Here is a 19545-nt window from a genome sequence, read left to right on the forward strand (position 1 = left end):
CCACCCAGCCCTGTTAGCAGGAGATTGTCAGAGCATTGACAATCCTGATTTACTGAAGGCGGCAGCTCACAGGCACAACGGATTCTGAGCATGGAAGGTTGTTTATTTGTTTTAACATTGCACTTCATCCAGAACCAGATAAAAGATCTGGAACTTCACAAAACGAGCTTTTGTTACTCGACTTCAGGGTGTTTGGAGAGGTTGAGTCTCTGATTAATCCCGAGTTAAGAAAGCGTTTTACTTTGTAGTTAGCCCCCGCTTTTCCCAGGTCGGTTTAATCAACTTGGGAGACCCCAAATTTACCAAGACCCCTACACACACACTCACACACACACACACATAGACACACACACAGACACACATACACATATACACACAGACACACACACAGACACACACATATACACAGACACACACATATACAGACACACACGCATATACACACAGACACACACACGCATATACACACAGACACACATACACGCACACACATACACACAGACACACATACACACACAAACATACACGCACATCCTACACAAATATACACACAGACACACACATACACAAACACACGCACATACATACACATACTGACACACAGTAGCAGACGTACAAAGACACACATGCGCGCAGATACACCCAGGCATTCAGATACACACGTACACACAGACATAAAGGCACACACAGACACATACAGATACACGCGTACACAGAGACACACAGACATCCAGACACATACAGATACACACGTACACAGACACACACAATTCGATGGGTGGGTAGGACAATGGGAGATCCCAGTTTATTCTCATTCGTCTCTAATCTCAAGGTGGGTGTGGAGGGGCATTACTGAATGAACAGAGAGATGGCCCGGGAGAAGTGAAGTGAAATGAAATTCCTCACGCATGGAGGAACAGTGCAGCGTTCCGCTTTGAGAGCCCGGCTCTCCCTATCTCTCTACTTGGAAAAGGAGCCGAAAGCCAAACCCGCGATGGTGTTTTCACATTGACAGCACAGCCTCCCGTGCACTGATCCTCCAGTTAAACTTTACTCTGAACACTGGGTTAGTCATGTTCAATGTTGTCCCATCACTTCAGCTCCAACCTGCTCTAAACTGGCCGTTGCTGTGCAGTGTTAACCTGCTCCCCCACCCCCATCTCCACACTGACCCCCTCCCCTCTAACTGAGAGAGGCTTATCCTCGGCTCGGGGAGACAGAGGGAGAGGGTGTCGCAGTTGGGGAAGGGGGAAGGGGGATAGCGCCGGGAGAGTCATGGATCAACCCGGGAAGGGCACAGCGAACTGGCTTTCCGCTGGAGCCAGAAGGCTGGGTGTCAAGGAAGCGTTTGGTGTCCTGGCCCAGTTAAGAAGGAGCCGCAGCTCAGTGCTGTCAGTCCAGGCAGGATCCACATGAAACAGGCGCCGAAGTGGATGAGGGTCTGACCCTCACCGCTTTACTTAGTAAACTCCAAAAAAATCCCTCAAAAGCCGATTCTCAGTTTTCTGAACGCAAGTCGCTCCTGATCTCTGTGGAGAGAGTGTTTTGTTTACCCAGTCCCAAATTTAAAAAAGAAAACAAACCCCTTCACACAGTGAGCAGGAAGTGCTGGAGAAACGCAGGAAGAGGAAGCATTGCCCTTGTGGAGCTCAGGGCGGCACACAGCAGCCGCCACTTGCTGGAGGCTGGGGTTTTTCAGGTTGGTTCAGGTTTGAGTTTGGCCGCGAACAGCCTGAATAGAGACCGCTTTTCCCAGCAACTGGTGGCAGCGGGAGGCGAGTTCCTGGGAGGGGGGGGGGGGGGGGGGTGCAGTGTCCAGGACGGGGAGGGGGATCAGAGAGATCTCAGTGAGCACCCCCTCTCCAACACGGACTGGGGGCGGTCAGTGCACACACTGTGGGATAGGGCACTGCGAAGGGACATGCCTGACAAAGTCCCACAGCTCCGAGAAAGTCGAGCTGCCCCTAGCTCAGGCTGCAGGTACCTCAGGTTTTGCTATAGCCCTGGGATAAACCGCACTCTTAACAAACCGCACTTGCCACCCCCTCTCCCAGTGTATGGGGGTGGGGGGGGGGTGAGGGGGGGGGAACTCTCCCAGCGTATGGGAGGGGAGGGGGAACTCTCCCAGTGTATTGTTGGGGGAATCTCTCCCAGTGTATAGGTGGGGGAACTCTCTCAGTGTATGGGGAGACCCTCCCTCAGTGTATGGGAGACCCTCTCTCAGTGTATGACCCTCTTCTAGTGACCCTCTTCTAGTGTATGGGAGACCTTCTAGTGTATGGGGAGACCCTCTCCCAGTGTTTGGGGAGACCTTCTCCCAGTGTATGGGGAGACCCTCTCCCAGCGTGTGGGGAGACCCTCTCCCAGTGTATGGGGAGACCCTCTCCCAGTGTATGGGGAGACCCTCTCCCAGTGAGTGGGGAGACCTTCTCCCAGTGTATGCAGTGACCTCTCCCAGCGTATGGGGTGAACTCTCCCAGTGTATGGGGAGACCTTCTCCCAGTGTGTGGGGAGACCCTCTCCCAGTGTATGGGGAGACCTTTCCCAGCGTATGGGGTGAACTGTCCCAGCGTGGGGAGATTTCAGCAGGCTGGGGGACCCCTCCCCCAATCCGGTTGTAAAATGAAACAAGAAGAACCGAGCTCCCCAAACCCCGCAGACTCTGCGTGCGCCCTGCAGAGTGGACCCAGAGCCGTCCACTTGCTGCTCAGTGTTTGTGGCTGGTGGCTGCTCCGGGCTCCGAAGCGACAGCGGGTGCCGTTCATACTCACCGTTTCGGAGCGCCCTGGACACACCGATCGCCACGGCCAGGAGGTAGAGAGAGACTTGGTGCTTCCCCATTTGGCAAGTGGAGATGGCGAAGGAAAACAGCGCGCACACACACTCCCAGCGACGGAGAGGGAGAGACAGGAACGCCGTCAACAACAACGAACAGCAGACTTGAGCTGAATTGGTTAGTTTGGGGGATTGTGGACGATCAGCAAGCTCATCCTTTAGCTTCCTCTCGCCGCATGCGGATACACGGTTCCTGTTGCAATGTCTGGCGTTGCCATTTCCTAAAAAAATCCCGAGCCAATAAAAGCTTTGCACAGACTCCCCCCCCACCACCCCTTCCCTAACACACACACACACACACACAGGGAGACTCCTTGCCGCTCAGTAGACACGGCGAGCAGCCAACTGGGAGAGAGGACAAACTGGCGAGGAAATATGTTTAAGGCAATTAAAAAAAAGTCAAATCCACAAAGATCTGAAACTAGTTCGAGACGGGGAGGTGGGAAGGGGCGGATAAAAAAAAGGTGTTCACGTGCTCATCAAATTCTAAATGATGCAAGACTAGCCCCGTTAAAGGGAAACCGAAGTCAGAATTAAGATCAGTCAGCCAGGGTCACATTCCCCCCCAACCCCAGTGTTACAGTCACAAATGGAGATTAATTGACTGAGACTCCCTTATTATTGTATTCACACACGGAGAGGGAGATCGGCGGAACTCTTATCAGTATCACGGAGCAGATCTAGCAAGGGATACAGGGTGGGAGGGAGATACAAAAAGGATCCGCTCCAAACCACGCCAAGTCCCTGAGAACTCAAAGCGCGTTTCCTGGTCCAACTCAGTCGCTGGTTCCCCTCAGCGGCGTTTCTGTGTCAGGCCAGCCAGCGTCCTGAACGGCAAAGAGGGAGAGGAAGGAACGCCCTTGCTCCGGGAGTCGAGCAAACTCGAGAAACACAAATAATTCGGTCAGTGAGTGAAAAGCGAAGCGGGCTGGGGAGTCCTGTCCAGTCACACAGACACACGCTCGGCCAGCACCGCGTAACTGCTCCAGGTGATCAGCACTTTTCAGGGAGAAAAACACCTCACTGAAAGACTTTTCTTAAAAAAAAGATAAGGCGTGGACTGTTTCTTTTTAAAGCAGTCTGCTGAGGGAGGGCTGCCAAAGGAATTGGCTGCGTGACTTGCAATTCCCTGTTATATACAGCTGTGAAAAGCAAAACCTTATTGTGCAAAATATTGTGTGTCTCCTGAACACCTTACACACACCGTGAGCAAGCACGCTTCACACCCACATAATAGTGATACACAAACTTCACACACTAATACTGTACAAATTCAAACACAATTCCTGTGCAAAGTTCTCCCACTAACTCTGTGCACACTCATACACAGAATCCCTGTGCTAATGCTGTGCACACTTCAGCAAAACCGTCGTTCGATGTGCATTCTGCATGCCGCTTTCAGTACACATTGAAACAGAATTTGTTTGGAGCAAAATCCTTCCAAAGTGGCTGCTCTGTCAGCCTGTCATTGGCTCGGGGAGAATGGTTTACCTGCCCGGACGCAGGGAGAGCGCAAAGGGAAGCGAAACTGTCCAGTTGAAGGCAGAGACTGAGAAGAAGTGTTTTTTTTTAAAAAAAGGCAACCTCCTTCACCCAGATGGGAGCGCTAACCGGATGCAGCAACAAGTGCAGACTTATTCCTACCTGTGCAACTCCGGCTTTACATATACCCATCCGAGGAGCAAATGTGGAATTCTGTAAATAAAAACAAAATGTAGCTGTAAAGCCATTTCAGACTATTTCACATTCCCCAACAATGTGGCCCTGGCTAGATGCCGACCCCTGATATCCGCGTTTATTGATGTTGGGCACAAAAGAACCATCTCCCAAACGCGGCAGAACTTTAGGTATCGGCCAACAGGAGGCGCACCGCGTCAGAGCCAGACAATCTTGACTCATGGGAGATTCAGACATGCATGTGGCTCACTGTCATGATCATGGTGCCTCGCAATTCCGGCTCAGTGCTGGACTGTTTTCCATGAAGCATGTTTGATTGGAAGGTGGGAAAAGTGCGCCACAAATCCCAGCCAGCAGGACTGTTCATTGCCATTGACAGAGCCTCGGCTCATGCTTTGTGGACATTGTCAATTTCTTATCTGGTCAGTCATTTCCTGTCATCAAATGTTCAAAATGCACCCCACACATTAGTTCACAATTCCATGCCGACCAGGGTGCCAGATCTTCCCAGCACTCTGCCCATCACACTATGATGTAAACTAGCGAATGGTTAGGTTGGACATTTAGACAAGGTCTTGGAATGCAATTCCTCTGGTTGTCCCAAGGGCTTGGGCTGGGTGACTGGTCGCTGAAGTGGTACTGACTGAGTCACACTGAGAGAAAAAAAGCTGATATTGCTGCAGGCTCGAAAGCTGAGCTCGTTGCTCATGTGGAGGTGCTGGTGTTGGACTGGGCTAGACAAACTTTAAAAAATATCACACAACACCAGGTTATGGTCCAACAGAGGGTAAAAACAATGACTGCAGATGCTGGAAACCAGATTCTGGATTAGTGGCCCTGGAAGAGCACAGCAGTTCAGGCAGCATCCAAGAGGCAGTGAAATCGACGTTTCGGGCAAAAGCCCTTCATCAGGAATAAAGGCAGTGAGCCTGAAGCGTGGAGAGATAAGCTGGAGGAGGGTGGGGGTGGGGAGAAAGTAGCATAGAGTACAATAGGTGAGTGGGGGAGAGGATGAAGGTGATAAGTCAGAGAGGAGGGTGGAGTGGATAGGTGGAAAAGAAGATAGGCAGGTAGGACTAGTCTTGGGGACAGTGCTGAGCTGGAAGTTGGGAACTGCAGTGAGGTGGGGGAAGGAGAAATGAGGAAACTGTTGAAGTCCACATTGATGCCCTGGGGTTGAAGTGTTCCAAGACGGAAGATGAGGCGTTCTTCCTCCAGGCATCTGGTGGTGAGGGAGTGTGGTGTAAAATTATGTCCCAATACATGTGTGAATCATAATGTAACACATGCATTGGGCCAAGCAGTGGAATGTGGTGAAACGGTTAAAAATTATGTCCCAATACATGTGTGAATCTAACCGGAATGGAGGTGTTGCTTAGTCCCGTGTGAATCTTATTACACACCTCCCCGTGTGAATCTTCTTATCTGTATGTAACCAGAATGGAATGTGTTTTTTAGCCTTGCTCTGCTGTTCACATGAATGTTTATATCTGGAAAAGAGTATATCAGCTGGAAAAGTCTCCAGTTCGGTGAGTCTGCTCCGGGGTTACGTTTAACCGCCGAGCGTGGGTTGTTGGCAACCGCTCTACGAGAACTGATGGCTCCCAGTTCCGGTAACATGTAGAGTGAGTATAAGCCAGACCCGTTGGTTGTGGCGACGCTGCGGGGAATAAAATGCCCATATTCTAGCAGACTCGCCTCTTGGTCGTTTGTTCTGTGTCAGACTACTCTCCTACGAACCTGACCTTGAGAATTTTTTTTTAAAACATTTGGCGTAGTCGGCAGGATCAATCGCAATTGAGGAGAGATTTTGATACAGAACAATGTTTTGGAAAAAGACTAAGAAACCAGAAGAACAAACTGTGGAGGTCCCGACCGTCCCGGATGGCATGGATGTGGGCATGTACGTGGCAGTTTGTTTGAGAGAGGATCCCAGTCCTGCCGAAGAACCCCTTGCCTGGGGTACAGCGGGGGATGTGGGCATGTCCAAAAAGCTGAAGCGGAGTTAACAGAATTGAATGGGATTGAACTGAACTGAACTGAGTGGAACTGAAGTGAATCAAATTGAACGGAACAAAATGGAACTGAGCTAAATTGAATTGAAATGGACGGAACTGAATTGAACACAATTGAATTGAACTGAACAGACCTGAACTGAGCTGAATTGAACTACACTGAATTGACTGAACTGAAATTAACTGAAACGAATTGAACTGAATTAAGCATAATGTAACACATGTATTGGACCAAGCAGTGGAATGTGGTGTAAAATTATGTCCCAATACATGTGTGAATCATAATGTAACACATGTATTGGGCCAAGCAGTGGAATGTGGTGAAACGGTTAAAAATTATGTCCCAATACATGTGTGAATCTAACCGGAATGGAGGTGTTGCTTAGTCCCGTGTGAATCTTATTACACACCTCCCCGTGTGAATCTTCTTATCTGTATGTAACCAGAATGGAATGTGTTTTTTAGCCTTGCTCTGCTGTTCACATGAATGTTTATATCTGGAAAAGAGTATATCAGCTGGAAAAGTCTCCAGTTCGGTGAGTCTGCTCCGGGGTTACGTTTAACCGCCGAGCGTGGGTTGTTGGCAACCGCTCTACGAGAACTGATGGCTCCCAGTTCCGGTAACATGTAGAGTGAGTATAAGCCAGACCCGTTGGTTGTGGCGACGCTGCGGGGAATAAAATGCCCATATTCTAGCAGACTCGCCTCTTGGTCGTTTGTTCTGTGTCAGACTACTCTCCTACGAACCTGACCTTGAGAATTTTTTTTTAAAACAGGGAGCGGCGGTGAAGGAGGCCCAGGACCTCCATGTCCTTGGCAGAGTGGGAGGGGGAGTTGAAATGTTGGGCCACGGGGCGGTGTGGTTGATTGATGCGGGTGTTCCGGAGATGTTCCCTAAAGCGCTCTGCTAGGAGGCGTCCAGTCTCCCCAATGTAGAGGAGACTGCATCGGGAGCAACGGATACAATAAATGATATTAGTGGATGTGCAGGTAAAACTTTGATGGATGTGGAAGGCTCCTTTAGGGCCTTGGATGGAGGTGAGGGAGGAGGTGTGGGCGCAGGTTTTACAGTTCCTGCGGTGGCAGGGGAAGGTGCCAGGATGGGAGGGTGGGTTGTAAGGGGGCGTGGACCACATTTGCTAAATATATCATTTCCAGGTTTGTTAAATATATCATTTCAGTTGCATGACGCTATGATCTTTTGCTATAAATTCTGTGTCCTCGCTACCTAATGAAGGAGCAATGCTCTGAAAGCTAGTACTTCCAATAAACCTGTTGGACTATAACCTGGTGTTGTGTGATTTTTAACTGAGCTCATTGTTGCCAGTTACTGTAGCAGGAGGAAGTGGTACATTCAGCCTCAATATCTCTGTATTGGGCAGGGCAGTATGAGCCAAGACTTTCTGCTCCAGTCACTCTGTACTGACTCTTGCTGGAAAGTGTATACTTACTTCGACAGCACCTAGAGTGTGGTGCTAGAAAATCACAGCAGGTCAGGCAGAATCCCAGGAGCAAGAGAATGGACATTTCGGGCATAAGCCCTTTTTCAGTTTGCTGATGACGGATGCTGCCTGACCTTCTGTGTTTTTCCAGCACCACACTCTGGACTCTGATCTCCAGCATCTGCTGTCCTCACTTTCTCCTCAGACAGCACAAGCTTGGCTGTGGTATCTTGTGGATGATGCAGATACAGACCACGTCCCAGATTAGGACAGGAGATGGCAGCACACTGGCAACCTAGTACCTAGGCAAACATTCTGGTGTTCACATCCCAGTTAGGAGTTGGTAAGATGATAAGAGAGCAAAGAGGCTATGTAGGTGCTGTACAAAACATTGACCAAACCACAGCTGAGGTAGTGTGTACAGTTCTGATCAGTGCACTGTAGGCAATTCACTGGGGTGGGACATTTCAACTATGAGGGAGGCTGGATTGGTTTCTTTGGGACAAAACATATTTAGGGGGAACCTCTTAGAGATGTACAGGATCATTGGGGCCTGGACAGGGTGACTAGAAAGCAGCAATTCCCTTTAGTTGAAGGATCAATGAAAAAAGGGCATAATTTGAAAGTGCAAGACAGGAGATTTCAAGAGGGTTTGAGGAAAGCTTTTTTCACCCAGAGGGTGGTGGAATTCTGGAATGCACTGCCTAGTTGAGGCAGGAACTCTCACAATCTTTAAAATGCACTCAAACTGTCAGAGCATTCAGGGCTATGGGTTTAACATGGGAAAGTGGGGGGTCTAGTGTACATAGTAGTATATGTACCTGGTACCTAAGGACCTCTAACTGTTCTGTATGATTCCATGATTCTATGGACAGGTTCCAGGCTGAGCTCCAAGTGTGTAAATAAGATTAGTAAAGCCTGTGTTCACAAGTCATTAACTTCAGGAGGTAAGAGGTCCATGAAATCTTTGTTCTGGCAAAACTGCCAATAAATACTCATCCCTTGAGAAGATAGTGGTAGGCCTCCTGCTCGAACCATTGGCAGGATTCCCAGGACAATGAAAGGATGCGAACATACCACCAAGATGCGTGATGTGTAATTGATGTCGTTCCTGGTACCTATGCCCTTGACCATCCAGATGGCAGAAACAAGAGAATCAGAGTTGTTGTCGAGGAAGTCCTAGCAAATTACTACAGTGTATCCTATGGATAATACTGCAGCCGTTGTAAAGGCAGTAGATGTTTATGCCTGTAGATGGGATGCTAATAAAGCAGACTGATTGAGCTATGCAGGCAATTGGTGGCTTTTCCCGCACATTCTTGGCTTTTACCTTATAGATGGTAGAGAGACATTGGGGACTCAGGAGCTATAGAGGCTTCAATGAGTCAGGAGGTACATCATTTGCTGCAGCATATCCAACCTCTAACAAATAAATAAATTCATAAGTGTACTTCCACTTTCCATTATCTGGTACATACATAAGTTTTAAAAGCTGACCACCAGTTTTTTGACCATGTGGTAATCATTAGTATATAAAAAAGAAAAATGATCTCAACCTATTTCAAAATAGTTAAAAATCCAGAAATACGGCATCTGCACACCATGTGGGAATGTTCCTTTACTGAAAATATAGTTAATGCACTAACACTTCTACTATGTGAAAATTATTAATTTTTTTAATGAGTCGGTTGCATTGTGAAAACAAGTAGATCTGAATGCAATTTGCTTATTAATACTTGATGTTCAGGATTTGGAACAAGTTATGAAGGTTGATAAAGTAACATAGCAGTCAAGGAAAGAAAATGGAATTTCTGCCCTTGCCTAAAGGAAGTGGTAACTGTTGAAGGTTGCCATGTAGCCAGAGATAGTGACAAATCTAATTTGTCTTTCTTGACAATTTCAAAGGAAGTGCCAAATGAAATTTCTGCTAATTATTTAACATTCAATAGGAAGTCAATGAACTGTCAATATATTTTTGACCCCTTCTGTAACATTTCCATTCATGATTCTTCCTGTCTTTATTTTTACCAAGCCAGCAACAGCTATTATCATTTAAATTGATATAATAATATGAAATTGCTGTTTAAGTCTGCACAATTAATTTTGATTTTCCTTACATTTACTCTGGTTAGTTCAGTTAATTGGTGATTAGAAATGTCTGTTGTACATTACTGTCTAAAGCTTTTCTTCTGAAATATACAAGTTATATGTCACAGTATGGTTCCTTCTTACCCACAATGTAGCAATAAGCAGGTTCTGTTTTTATTGAGCATTTACTGTAATATGGATTACCATTATATGAATTATATATTATACTAGAGGTACACTAGTACCATAAGAAATTGCAAGAAAATTAACCACGTTGCTGAAAATCTTCAAAACATTGTGTTCAGGCCTCAGAGGCAAATCATAGGTTTGCCATTGTCACATGTATGTTTCAATAACTTAGTCTAGAAATTAATGATTTATTCCACATTTGCTTTTCTGTGGATGGAGATCAAAAATGGAAGTTTATTACTAGGGATATTGTGAAAATGTGGGATTGAAATACAATCTGGAGTTGTAGTAGGACAGTATTTGTATTCTTTGCAGTGAAATATAGGCCTATTTTAAGCCACAGCAACTTTTGCCAAGATGTTAAAGTAATATTCTCATGGAGGATGATAATGATCCTTCTTTGATGTTATAGAAGCATGAAGTTAAAAACCTCAAACCTTTCTTGTCTGCATGGGCTTAAACTGCACAGAACTTAGGAATGCTTAACTCTGCACTCTGCCAAACAAGATTCAGTATTCATTCCATCAGAAATGATTACTGATGGCAGCCAAAATAATAAAATTATTTGATAAGTGGTAAAGAAATAGAGCTGCCAAAAATAATTGGAGTTTTGCCCCTTGCTAGATTGATGAGTGCTAAATCTTGGTGCAGGTGTTTCATTCATAAAATTGCTTTTTTTTACAAAATTGCAGTGATAAAATTCATTTGCATTTGAAGCACAGTTTAGTATCACCATAAAAATAAAAAAAATCACAGCCTGTTCTTTTTGTGCTTCATTGTTCACAAGAATTTAACAACTAGCATTAGTGAAGAAGGGTCACTGGACCTGAAAAGTTAACTCTGCTTTGTCTCCACAGGTGCTGCCAGACCTGCTGAGTTTTTCAGCAATTTCTGTTTTTGTTTCTGATTTCCAGCATCCTCAGTTCTTTGACTTATATTTGTGAAGACTAATTCAGATATGATCGGTGACCACAGGTCTTCTCCAATGAGTGGTGCAGTTAGAAATGCATTTGGTCAGAAAACAACCAAGCACAGTCAACAAAAATGAATGACAATTATGACCACCTTACAGTTAAAACTGGTTACCTTCAACTTGAATAATCGATGCACATGCAACCTACTTCCAATTACAATCGATTCAATACTCATTACTTTAGATAAGCTACTATTCCCACACAAGCATCACAATACCACATGCTCTTAGTACAGAATCAATACAGATAATAGTTAAACACTTTCTTATAAACTCTCTTGTCAATTTTGACTTTCTTAGGGATAATGCCTTTTGCTTGTTGTTCATTAAAAGATTTGTAATTTGCTTTTGCTGGAAATCCATTAAGAAAAGTGTCCATTCGTAACAGCTTCTAAATTAAGCCTCGTAAATGCAAAAACAGCCAAATCTCAATTGCCTTTTTATTTTGTTTATTCTTGTGTATAGAGTTGCAACACCAACTTGAATTCATATAGCATCTTTAATGTAGGAAAATGCTTCAAGGTGTCTCATAGGAGCAATATCAAAAGCTCTGTCTAATATCATCATAAAATAAAAAAATCACAGCTTGTTTATGCTTCATTCTTCACAAATACTCAACAGCTAGCTTTTGCGAAGGTAACCACAAATTATGACAATTTAATAAAGGCACAGAAGGAGATCTCAGGAGAGATAACCTAAAAATTTTGTCAAAGTGACATATTTTATAAGCCATCTGAAAAGTGGCGAGAGAGATTGATGATGAGGAGGGGTGGGTTTGGTAGTGTTGGGTGGGACAGGAAGTTTCAGAGTTGAGGACTAAGGTAGCTAGTGATGGATTGATAACAAACAGAGATTAACAAAATGCAAGAATTAGATAATTTCAGAGATCTTGAAGTATTAAGGAGCTGAAGGAGGTTACAAAAATTCGGAAGGTAGGACAATGAAAAGATTTGAAAACAAGAATGTGATTTTAAAAGTGAAACATGGCTGGCCTTTTAGCCAATGTAGGTAATGGGTGAGTTGGACTTGGTGTAAGTGAGGATACAATAAGAGAGGTTTGGTGAGAGATGAGAGTCCAGACCTGAGTGTATTGGAAAGATCATCTCATTCTAAGACTAGTACCTCTTCTTGTTAAACTCAATAATAGTTTATGTGCTACCACTGCAAAATAGATAGGCCCTTAGACTCAGCACAGAAAGGAGGATTGGTAGCAGAAGTTTGCTCCAATCTCATGCCACCTGTATGACATTGTGGCAGTGCACAAATTATTTTCTGAATACCTTCAGGTCACAGTAATAGAAAAAATCCATTCAGCTCAAGAGAATTTGTTTTCAGAAAAAAAATGGATTAACTAGTTTAAGAACATACCACATTAAGAAGACAGAAGTTAGAAGCTCCAAGTGGGTAAAAGGACAAGCAATTAACAACACTCATGGAAGCAGCAGCACTTCCGAAGAAAACATTCACCTGAGAGCCGGTAAGAGGTGCAGGAGAGAAAAAAAGCAGTGTGGACTAGAAATAAAATAATAAAAAAATCATCACAATGGCAAGTTAGAGTCCTTACTGTAGGAGCAGTTCAGAGTGCAATGAGTAAAGTTGAAAAACCATAACAGGGTGAGAAATATGGTTGGACAGAATCAAATGTAAAATTTGCAGGGATGAAGGCTACAGATCTGGGAAGTTCAATGTTCTCGGCATCTTTAGAGGAGAAAAGGAAATTGGAGATCTGGTGGTCAAAATGGATAAGGGTACACCTTTTGGTGAAAGGGTAACAACAGCAAATTTGAAAGATTTAGAGAGTTTGGAGTAGGATTGCATTGACAAAGATCAAGTTGAGGGGAAAGGACACCTTCCTGGTTAATTTAGCCTCCCCACATGGCTACACCTTCTGGAACTTTCACTCAATTCATCACATCCCGCTCTAGCTCTCACCAATAAATCACCCCTTGAACTGCTACATTCCTTTGGACACATCTGCTTCCCTGAGAGCCTCCCACATTGTTCCATCCCTCATGATGCTAAATTATAAGAATCTAAGCTTTGCCCCTCCATCCATCATGACATTTCTGCAGCTACTAATCTCTTCAGTCCCAATCCTGCCCCAACCCCTCACCTCTGATGACCTAGTCTTCATTAGATTAGATACAGCCCAACAAGTCCACACCGACCCACCAAAGCACAACCCACCCAGACCCCATTCTCCTACATTTACCCCTTCACCTAACATTACTGGCAATTTAGCTCAGCCAATTCACCTAACCTGCACATTTTTGGACTGTGGGAGGAAACCGGAGCACCTGGAGGAAACCCACGCAGACACGGGGAGTATGTGCAAACTCCACACAGTCAGTCGCCTAAGGCGGGGATTGAACCTGGGTCTTTGGTGCTGTGAGGCAGCAGTGCTAACCACTGTGCCACCGTGCCACCCACTTAGAAGATGCAACAGCGAACTTTTGACACAGCAAGCAGGCACCACTGCATCATGACTCTTTCTCATTTTGGTCAGTCCCAGTATTCTCTCGTTGCTCTGCAATCAAAGGGACATAGATATAAACATCTATTACAATTGGTTTAGCCATTCTTTGTCAGATCTGTTTGGACCATATAAAGCAATATTGGGTTTTGTTCTCCTTTACCCGAAGTATTCAGTATTTGAGGATCATTCAGGAACACGAAACCAGCATCTCTTCTTCATGGAAAACTATCTTCTTCAACATTCTTACCATTGCCCTCCATTCTCAAAACCAAAAGTAAGTGCAAAGTGTTCATGAATTTTGCTGTCCTCAAGATTGGGAGTATTCATTCAGCTCTCTCTACTGTTTCCCTTCTGTCATGTTGCCCACCATGTTAATCTTGCACTATAGCTCTCCGGCCCCAGTCTGATCTTGTATCCTTTTCTAGATTATTTTCCATTATCCCTTAGGCCATCTTGGAACTCATCTGATTCATAAGACTTGCTGCTGCTCCTTTGACCTTATTCTCAGCAACGAGCAGAACAACAATGTCCTTTCCTGCCACCCTGTTCACTGCCATGGTTAACAGTTCCGTCTCCTCAGCTTCCAACTCCTTCACTTTCAAACAATTATGTGGATAAATGTGGACAAAAGAAACCAAGTATTCCATAGAATGATAGTTTCTGTGCTACCTCTGAAAAATAGGATGCCTTTCACTATGCTGCTGTTGTTACTAGTCAGGACTAAATAGTAGAGATATAGGAATGGTTGGAAAAACACAGCAGGTCAAGCAGCATCAGAGGAGAAGGAGAGTCAATGTTTCAGGTCGGAATCTTTCATCTGGACTCACCTGAAACATCGACTCCCTCTACTCTGATGCTGCATGACCTGCTGTGCTTTTTCCAACTCCACTCTTTATCCACTCTGACTCCCCAACATCTGCAGTCCTCACTATCTACATATAGGAACAGTTGGAAACTTTAAAGAACTTTTTTTGTGCCACTGAGAATTTGCAAATGGTCAGAAAGGTCTCTTCTCAATCTGTGCTTATTAAAAGTTTTGATGGTTGAGTATAATGTTCTATCAAATTTACAGTTTCCGATCAAAAATAACCAGTACTCAGTTATTTACTGCCTTCAGAGTCTGGGATAAACCATTTTGCATCATAGAGTCATCTGGTAGATATTTACTGTCTAGTGTTTGGAGAAATGGGTGGGAAGCTGGTGTGTTCTCTGAGAGGGGAGATCTGCCTGAATTTAACATCTGTCAGGCACGTTACTGCCCAGCATTGTGTCCTCAATAGGATTTAGGGTCCCAGTGGTGGAAACCACTGCTGGAAGCTGCCAGCCAATCAAAGTTTGACAATTGTTCCTTGGTGCCCATGCCACTGAGAGAGAGAGATGACTGCTTTGCTACTGCTCAGGGGCTGACCAGGGATTGCTCGGATTCTGGTGCTAGGGACTGTGAGGAGCAGGTTGAGGGAAGGTCACAGTTAAGAGTCCGGCAGATGACTTCCAGTAGCCACTTCCTTTCCCAGTGCTCAGTGCTTCAATGGGGCCTTTGAAAGATGAACAACCCCAAGAAAAGTGCAGTCTGACCACTTTCTGAACTAATAGGAGAACCATTCCACTCACATGACACCACTGATCCACCACTGACTGCCAGTGGGCTTAGAGTCTTTAGTGACAATAGGCTCCATAATTAACCCAAATGACATTCCTCCCGCCACCCACCTCTATGATGCTGGGAGATTGATGTCATCTTTCTCTCAATGAAGTGGAACCAATTGCTATTTTTCCCACTGTGACCTGCTGCATAAAATCACTCCATAGCATCATGACAGCACCAAAAGTAGCCAGTTGACCCATCAGGTCCACACTGGCTCTCTGTAGGGCAATTCTCCCCTTGTCTGCGTTGGTTTCCTCCCACAGTCCAAAGGTGTGCAGATTAGGTGAATTGGCCATGCTAATTTGCCCATAGTGTTCTGGGATGTGTGGGTTAGGTACATTAGTCAGGGATAAATGTATAGTAATAGGCTAGGGAATGGGTTTGGGTGGGATACTCTTCAGAGAGTCGGTATGGACCGAAGGGCCTGATTCCACACTGTAGAGATTCTCAAAAAAAAGTCCCTTTCCCTTACTGAATTTCCATAGCCCTGCAAGTTTATTTCTCTTACGTGTACATCCAATTATTTTTTAAATCATTAATCGGCTGAGCTCCCAACAGCATTGTAGGCAGTAAGTTCCTCACCTCAATGTTGTGCATAGCTACGAAGCACAAAATTAATATCAAGCTCATATACCTCATTTGAATCTCTTTTATTTTGGGCAAGACAGAAATACTTGGTTCACACTTCAGGCTGTTAATCTGATATCACTGGTGCCTGAAATGAATCTCGGTAACCATCAATAAAAACCTGACAGATAATGTACAGTACTGATTCAAGTTGATGCCAACCTCTCTGTACATGATATACTCACAGAAAGAAATTCCCCTTCAAACAAATCATACAGTTCTATTTTTGTTAAAAGGCGTGAATAAGTTTATTGTTCACACTTCCCAATTTAATAAAGCATAAAATTTCCAGTAAAAGTATTTCAGATCATTTCACCCCATTAAATGTAATGATTGTGATGGACAATTAGCCTTGCACCACATCTGCTAGTGGTTTTCTCTTGTTTGTTTGCTTGAACATTACACTGCTGCATGTTACCTTTTCTCATATGGGTAGGTCTTTTTATATGGAAGTTGAGAAGGTAGCTTGCACTATTTGGTAATAAAGACAACTTTTCACTGATTGAAAAAGAATGCCAGACCAAGCCAGTGAAATTTCAAAAGCTGGTTATACTTTTGATCTGAAGGAAAAGCTGATTAGGCATGCAGAATTTATAAGAGTGGCATAATTAATTAGCATAAGACAACATTCCTCATTTGGATCATGAATTGAATTTACCAGGCTCTGCTGCATATATATTAAAGATTGAGCTGGCCTGAAAGGAAAAAAAGCAGTAATTTAAAAAATGTTGATTCTTAAGCAGCGCTCAATGCTTCTGTCAGCCAACTTTGACTTTACTGGTACATGCGAGGAATTCTTTGATGATCCGACTTTAATGTGATGTGGAAATGAACCAAAGGTAATATGAGAAAGAAACGTTTTCACACAGTGGAGTAGTTAGGGCAGGGGATGCACTGTCTGGAAATTTGATGGAGGCAGGTTCAATTGAAGCATCCAAGAAGCATTAGATGTATATTTGGACAGAAATAAGGTGCAGAGAAATGGGGAAAAGATCGAAGATTGGAACTGTGTAACCAAACCTGTACAGATATGATGGGCTGAATGATTTCCTTTTGTACTGTAACCATTCTGTAACTGACTTGAAGATGATACACAATAATGTGCTTAATGACTATTTTGAATAGGATGTATAAATTTAAACCCTTCCATTAAATGTATAAAAACACTCTGTAACTTTATATTTCCCTGCATCATTTATCATAACAGACACTTTTGAAGAAACCAAATCGGTTTCAACTCTTCTGTTCCCTGAAGTGCAATTTTCAGTCAAGACATCACTCTTTCAAATGAAACAGAAAGTGGGCAAATATTCAGCTGAGTATTTGCATTAAAATGAATGATCAACCTCAGAATTTTTTTTGCGGTCACTTGATGCAGTCACAACTTTTGTCAGGATGCAATTCTATTTAAAATAAATATATTAACCACTGTACTATAATAGTGTGAGTGGCACCAAATACCAATTTAGCATTCATCCACCAATAACACCAATAATAATGTCTAAACTGCTATGTCATACTGAGTGCAAAAATACTTGATTGAATTCCCCAGCAGTGATAAGAGAGCATTAGTAACATATGTATAACAGCAATCACTGAAACTACATTTCTCTTACAAATTACACTGGTCGTTTATTTATTCAATAGCAGAGCTGTAATACCAAGCTGTCTACCGTTTATTTAAGGCTTTAGGCTGTACTTTGTATATCCATCTTAATAATAACTCTTACATTCTTTCTGAGTCTCACTTTTATTTAGATTTCCTTTTAGCATACACATCATTTACTATCATTCATTCCCTGCCTTATCTCTCAGTTGGTCATGATAACGTTATTATATTAAGTGCATAACTGATTCTTCTTAGACATTTATCGACAGCGTACGCTTAAAAAGAATGTTCTATTTAAGAACGGCATCAATTCAGATATACACTCTTAAACTGCCTAGAGTACAGAACAAGACCATTCAGGCCCTACTAACCCTCCAAACATGATCCCACCCAAATCCTATTGTATCCCTGTAACCTCTCATTGACCATTGCTAATCCACCCAGACCCCACACTCCTGAACGCTACAGACAATTTTAGCATGGCCAATTGATCTAATCTTCACATCTTTAGACTGTGGGAAGAAACCAGAACCCAAGGGCCACAAAGAGAATGTGCAAACTCCACATAGACCAATCACCCAAAGCATGATCGAACCTGGGTCCCAGGTGCTGTTAGGCAGCAGTGGTAACCACTGTGACACCCTTTTTGTTGCTTTACATTTAAAGTCAATATTACTAAAATAAATGATTAATGTAGTAGCTCTTTAAGCAACTTGTTCAGAGATGTTATTACACACCTCTGAACTAGGTGGGACTTGAATCCGTGTCGCCTGGTCAAAAATAAAGGCTGTACCATTACACTACCAAAGCCCTTTTTTGGAGGTTGACAGATATATAGTTGGAATAATAAACTCTTCTAGCAACATGAAGATTTATACATGTATGGATGGGAAACTGAGGTCATTGGCATATTAATAATTAGTAATTGTTAGGTTAAGCAAGTGAACTACAAGAATACACAGAGAAAATGCATCTTATTATTGCATATTGAAATAGGTTCCCATGAAAATGAACAAGAGGTTGGTTTCAAAGGCTATCGGTTAAACTCTGATCTTTGGGAGCTACAATCAAATGGGAGACCAGCTCAGGAGTATTTTCTTTTTGGTTTATTTTTGACACAATTTCTTCACCTAATGCTTTCCTCAGAAAATATGGAACCAGTGCAATATTCAGTGAGACTCACCAATACTCAGTGGCCTATGCAAATATTTACACACACACGTCTAATATGTTTTGATGTGATTTCTTTACCTGCTATTGTAATAAATGACTTAATATTTCAGTTAAAATGAGAAGAAAATTAGACATAAATGAACGTGTTAAGCATCTGTAAGCTATTATGTCCACGTGATCAGGCATGAAATGTGGATGTGAAGCACCATTGGAGTTGTGGTCCATACAGTGATCCACCTTGAGAAAGGCATTCACGCTGGCCTTCCTTACAAATACTGGAAGCAATGAAACTGGTTATATCATCACATCACACAGCTCACAAGTTGATCAGATGCCCATTTTCCAAACATTCAGATCCACTGAATAAATTCCTGTGTTACTCAATAGAAGTCAAGTGTTCAATTGCATTAATTTTCTGTACCAGGGATACTTAAAAGGCCAGTCAACAAATTGCAAGTGCTTTTGACTTGATTATACTGAGTTTGTGGAAATACTGTGCTGAGTGTTTGCAATTGATTTTTGAGAGTTGGTGCTTACAGTCACAGAAAACAAAGGAATGACATGGTTACAGGGTTTGTGTAGACAGTGCCTCATGATCTGCCAGGAACTGTAGCAGAGGATTCAGAGAGACAAGGACAGAGGCAGAGGGAGCACAAGGCAGGCTCTACTCTTCCCATCAAGGGGTTTTCAAGGGTTTTTTAAAAAGTACTTTTCCAAGCTACACCTAACACAGGAACAGTGCCTGATGCAATTCTGCTCACTGAAAGGATTGTCACTGAACTGTACCAGCTCTTCA

At 43.6% G+C, this 19545-nt stretch overlaps 1 protein-coding gene across 4 annotated transcripts in view; it reads right to left on the bottom strand.

Moving 5' to 3' along the window:
- nrp1a (neuropilin 1a) overlaps window positions 1-4314 on the bottom strand; it is a 182822-nt gene extending 178508 nt beyond the window's left edge. For 2 of the 4 annotated variants that reach the window (XM_087987524.1, XM_043690621.2), the window contains exon 1: window positions 2772-4313. In XM_087987524.1, the coding sequence (XP_087843650.1) occupies window positions 2772-2841 (70 nt within the window). In that variant the 5' untranslated portion in view covers window positions 2842-4313. Of the gene's footprint in view, window positions 1-2771 lie in introns of all 4 variants that reach the window. The other 2 variants (XM_043690622.2, XM_043690620.2) reach the window with 2 other exon arrangements.
- Between the last annotated feature and the right edge of the window lie 15231 nt (window positions 4315-19545).

The sequence above is a fragment of the Chiloscyllium plagiosum genome, unplaced genomic scaffold (assembly GCF_037043375.1).
Source record: "Chiloscyllium plagiosum isolate Xiang-an unplaced genomic scaffold, Cpla_swu_hap1 HiC_scaffold_5, whole genome shotgun sequence".
Taxonomy (NCBI): domain Eukaryota; kingdom Metazoa; phylum Chordata; class Chondrichthyes; order Orectolobiformes; family Hemiscylliidae; genus Chiloscyllium; species Chiloscyllium plagiosum.